Here is a 5431-nt window from a genome sequence, read left to right on the forward strand (position 1 = left end):
AAGTTTCTGATGGCCTAAGCTCCATAAGGAGCGCTGGACTTAACCATTTCAAATTTATACCAGATACATCCAACCCGAATATTCTATTTGTCTTATATTCAAACTGGTCAGATCTGGACTCTCACACCAACCCTACAATGTCCTTTTCAAAATATATAAATCACATCATTGCAATCTAAAAGCTACAAGATAATGCCAAGATTAACTTTAAGAAATGTGAATAAATAAGCATTGAATGCTAAAATGTATTTTACAAGCTCTTTATGTTTCTAGGTTTGACTTAGCCTTTCATAATTTCAGAGTTAGTTACGTACTAGGGGCCAATGGTATGCACTAACCTGTTTCCCTTAAAACTGCTGTCCCTTCAGCCTAATTTACAATCAAGCAAGCAGAACTGTTACCATGCCAGGTAAAATGTTTGGTGACATTTTCCTAGTTCAAATTCCACCAAGGTCAACTTTGCCTTTTGCACTTTCAGGGTTCATCATCATCATTAGCATCCGTTTTCCATGCTGGCATGGGTTGGATGGTTTCTCTGGTACTGGTACTGGTACGCCAGAGCTGCACCAGGCTTCCAATTGTCAGTTTCGGCTTCGTTGATAAAATAAATACAAATCGGACCCTGGTGTTGATGCAATTGATTTCCCTACCTCTCAAAAAAAAACAAAAAGAAAGAAAAAAAAAACTACAGGCCCTGTGCCAAAAAGTTTGAAATTATTATTATTATTATTATTATTATTGGCGAAGGTAAAGAATATGCACAATCAGTGTTTAGGGTTAGGGTTATACCAAAAACGGCTGGTGTGTGTATTCGTTACCTCTGCTAGTTAGGAAGGTAAAGAAAACGCACACCTGGTGTTTAGGGTGATGTGCTTATGCTTTACCTCCACCATTATTATTATTATTATTATTATTATTATATGTAGATTCTGTTGGAGAGTTTAAAGCCTCACAATGACTAGAAGTTTCATCACAGACAGAACACATCAGAAGTTAAGGGGCGTTGTTTTTATATATATATATATATATATATATATATATATATATATATTTTTCAACTGGAAGTTTTATACCTATTTTGTTTTAGAAGTATGTGCACGTGTTTGTAAGTGTGTGTGTGTGTGTGAGGAGTGAGGTGGGGACAGGGGATTGTTTTGGTGAGGCATTAAACTTTCCAAAAGCCACAAATAACTGAATTGATGAATTTCTTTTGAGGTAGTCATACTTAGCAAAGTTACATGCTACACACTACACACACACACACATTGACAACTTGTTCTCGTCTGCACTATTTTGAGGTTGCTGTATATGGTTATGTGCAAGCATGTATGTATATATATATATATATATGTGTGTGTGTGTGTATGTGCGTGTGTGGGGGGGGGGGTATATTATAATTCTTGATATTTTGAAAATTGTATCAGAGATCATGAGTTCAAGCTGGGCGTGAGTATATATATATATATATATATATATATATATATATATATATATAACACACACACACACACACAAAAAAAACATGGACAAAGGAAAGACGGAGGTGACACCCCCAAAAAACAAAAGTTTAGAAACACAGAACTAGGTAGAGAAAAAAAAAGCAAGAATTGAGGGGAGGGGGATCGCTTGCCCTTAAAATGTACTAAAATTTAAAAAAAAAATATATATATACATTAAATAAAATTTAAGTGGGTGTGGGAAGTGTGTGGGTGGTCCCTGTTTAGGCCTGGAGACAAGTCACGGCACGGTTCTATGACAACAACAACAATAACAAAGTCACAATTAAACTAATAACTAAACAATCGTGTATATAAGTGTATAAATATATATACTTGAATGTGTGTGTGTGTGTGTTTCATCACCAAATATATGTGTGTACATGTGTATATGTATGTATTTGTATTTGTGTGTGTGTGTAAATACAGGTAGCAGGAAAGGGGGAAAAACGCACAAAGGAAGATCAGCAGTTACTATTTTGCGGCCACACATACTGTGTATGTGGCCGTGTGTACATGTCTGTGTATGTATATATTTATTTGTGTATGTGTGTGTGAGTGTGTTGGTAGTTGTGTATTTCCTATAAAGGAGCAATGTACTGGTTAGCATCCAACATTTCCAGGTATTTCGGATTGTAGATCTCGACACGTCCACGCAAAATGCTTGGTCCTAGGAAACTACCGAGGGCGTTCAAACACTGGCTGGCAGCACTCGAAGTCAGGGGGCTATCACAGGTGAGCGCATAGAAAACACAGTCAAAGAACGTCTCCAGTTGGCTCTTGAAGTTCCGCTTCCCTATTCCGTGGGCCATGGCCGGTAACCTCTTGCACACAGTCTCCAGGAGGTAAAGATGCTGGGTGTAGTGGCGAAAACTGGCCGCATTGGCGACGAAGGGCAGCAGCTGGGTAACTGTCGATGACATGGGCGGCAAAGAAGCCAACTCGGCGACCAGGTTGATGCACCCGTCGGTAAATTCCCAGGGTTCGGCGGGTTTGCGAAATTTGTGATCCATACATCCACCGCCGCGCCCCATTTTCGGAGCCAGCGATCCGCACGAATACATCTGTTTGTCTGTGTGTAGTTCCATATCGTTGTCCCTCAGCTGTTTGGCTACACCGTAGGTGGCCAGGCCTTTGTCCAGGTTGCTATATTTTTCGGCGGTGGCCGCCTGCTGTTCGATACCAGTCAGGCCTTCTTTGATCGTGTTCACAACCATGTGGCGACACTCGTCGCCGTACGCCTTGACCACGTTGCAGAGCGCTTGCGCGGCCCCTTGGCGCACCGAAGGAATGTTATCTCTGAGGTTGGCGAAAAACAAAGGGAAAAGGACGTCAAGTTTGCACTTACATTCATCAGGGAAGCATTCGATGAAGTTGCCTGAGGCCAGGCATGCTGCATCTCGGACGGGCCAGCTGTCGTCCTGGAAGCAGGCGACCAGAGCATTCAATAGGTCTCCAATGTACGGCCGGATGGCATCCTTGTCGATCTTCGATCCCAGTTCAGCAATACAAGCACATCCAGCCTCTCTCACGGAATGGTTGTCGGCGTAGGTCTGCTCAACGTAATACTGGACAACTTGGTCGATGTACTGTTCCACCAGCTGTTTACCGCGTCCATCGGTCACCAGGCGCCAGGTCTCCTGCGAATAGATGCGCACCCCTTCGGCGGCGTAGTAGCGGTTCAGACACATTCTGGGCAGGATCACGGGGAAGAACTTGGAGCGGGCTTCGGTTGACGGCAAGTTGACGATGAAGTTTCGGGTGGCGACCGAGGCAGCGAGACGAACCTGACTCCAGTTGTCCGACAGGCCGAACCCTAACTGAATGGCGAGCTGATCACCGAATAGGTAGACGGCATTGTCCTCTAGGGTCACGACCGGCTGTTCTCCTCCTTTGGAATCGACGGTGCAGTTGACAAGGGCCGAACATACGTAGAATCCTGTTTCGCGCACGAAACGATTGGTGTGTTTGAGAGAGAGGAATATCAGGTCCAGCAATTCCTGATCGATCTGAGAGTTGAATAAAGTACCACAGCCGACGATCACATTCTGGAGGCATTTCATCCACGTTTCTAAGGACTTCCAGCCTGCAGTATCATGGAAAATCTTCTCGGCGCTGTTGCACCGGCTCAGACTAAAAGATTTCGACGAACCTCCGGACGTAAGAGAAGATAGTACAATTTCGTCGTGCCTGGCATTGTCTTCTTGATCAGCAGCCGACGGTTCTCGTTCCAGGTTGTCCGCGATTCCTCTCAGGATGTCAGCTTTGGCGTCGATGTAAATCTCCACGCCGACACTTTCGCAGAGGGCACCCATCGCTTCACCGGCGGCCAGCCGAACTCGAAACTCCTCGTCGTCCAACAGCGGCGAAAGGTTGTCCTTGATGTAAGTGACAAAATCACGAGAAGATCGTTTGCTGTGTAGTATGACAGTGGTGCCTTTCAGAGCTCCATGTTTTGTCTCCCAAGGCGAGTCGTCCCGACGGAACAGCGCCACGATCGCTTCTTGCAGTTCATTCAGTTCGGTGTCGCTGAGGGTCGAGATGCTCTTCTGCAGCTCTACCACACCTTTGTCCCGTTCTAATTTAGCTGTGCTACACAAACACTCCAACACTCCACCAGACATCATCTTACCTTTTCGTCTCAACTTCCTCAAGTAGCTCTTATGCGACTACTGGCGCCCTCTCACCTCTCTCTATCTCTATATATATATATTTATATATCTCCAAAAATACACGCATATTGACAGAATAAATCGTTGGAATACATCAAAAAATATATATATTCATACTTAATTAAAGTAATAATATTTTTCAAAGAATCCCTAACCAGAAATAATTATATGAGGAGGAAAACAACATATTTTATAAATATCATTTTTTGCGATGTGTGTTATCTCCCTTGTTTTTATCTCGTGATATCTTTATTATCTCCCCCTGATATTCCCAGACATTTAAACATGTGCTTCTGACTGTCTGGGCTCTTTTTAATGATTCTTAATGAATTTTTTTAATGGGTCAATTATCAGGAGTAATTAACCCATTTTTTCTTTCTTTTTTTATTTCCTCGACACACTTTTTTTTTTATTACGTCTACTAATATTGGTGTGTGGAGGCGCAATGGCCCAGTGGTTAGGGCAGCGGACTCGCGGTTTCGATTCCCAGACCGGGCGTTGTGAGTGTTTATAGAGCGAAAACACCTAAAGCTCCACGAGGCTCCGGCAGGGGATGGTGGCGAACCCTGCAGTACTCTTCCACCACAACTTTCTCTCACTCTTACTTCCTGTTTCTGTTGTGCTTGTAATTCAAAAGGGGCCAGCCTTGTCACACTGTGTCACGCTGAATATCCCCCGAGAACTACGTTAAGGGTACACGTGTCTGTGGAGTGCTCAGCCACTTGCACATTAATTTCACGAGCAGGCTGTTCCGTTGATCGGATCAACTGGGAAATATCTACGACAACTGACAGAGTATATATAAATTTATATAAGGCATTCCTGAAGAATAGAGTCGGAAATTATCTAGTTCGACATAAAATGTATTTTCTTCGGATTATGTTTTTAAATATCGTAGGTTATGATTGTACAATATATAACTACCTTGGGATCTTTTGGGTTTTTTTTTCTTTTACAGGAACACACTATATCGATGGCAGAGATTCCGAATCTGCAAAATAAAAAATTAAAAAAGCATTTCAAAATTTTTATTCTTTCCCATCAATTTCTTAAATTTTCACTTTTTTTAAAAGTTTTTTTGTGGGCAAAACATGTAGAAAAATAGGGAGATTATGATATTCTGAAAAAAAAAAAAAAATTTAAATAAACACCCCTCTCCTCCACCCTATGAGAGAAAGTGAAAATTCCCCCATCCTCTTTTTTTCTTTGCCAGAGGGGCAAAGAATGAAAACGTGTTTTGGGGGTTTCAAAATCTTCAATTTT

The 5431-nt window shown here is 42.4% G+C and overlaps 1 protein-coding gene across 1 annotated transcript; it reads right to left on the reverse strand.

The window, feature by feature from the left end:
* Positions 1-2031: 2031 nt before the first annotated feature.
* Positions 2032-4379, reverse strand: LOC106878265 (uncharacterized). The gene has a single exon (XM_089346475.1). It carries the CDS (start codon positions 4121-4123, stop codon positions 2078-2080), a length of 2046 nt encoding a protein of 681 aa, XP_089202601.1. The 5' UTR covers positions 4124-4379; the 3' UTR covers positions 2032-2077.
* Between the last annotated feature and the right edge of the window lie 1052 nt (positions 4380-5431).

The sequence above is a fragment of the Octopus bimaculoides genome, chromosome 30 (assembly GCF_046866305.1).
Source record: "Octopus bimaculoides isolate indiv1 chromosome 30, ASM4686630v1, whole genome shotgun sequence".
Classification (NCBI taxonomy): Eukaryota; Metazoa; Mollusca; class Cephalopoda; order Octopoda; family Octopodidae; genus Octopus; species Octopus bimaculoides.

What these genes read in the sequence shown, in the direction of transcription:
- LOC106878265 (XM_089346475.1), bottom strand. Translation starts at nt 4,123, where the DNA reads ATGATGTCTGGTGGAGTGTTGGAGTGTTTGTGTAGCACAGCTAAATTA.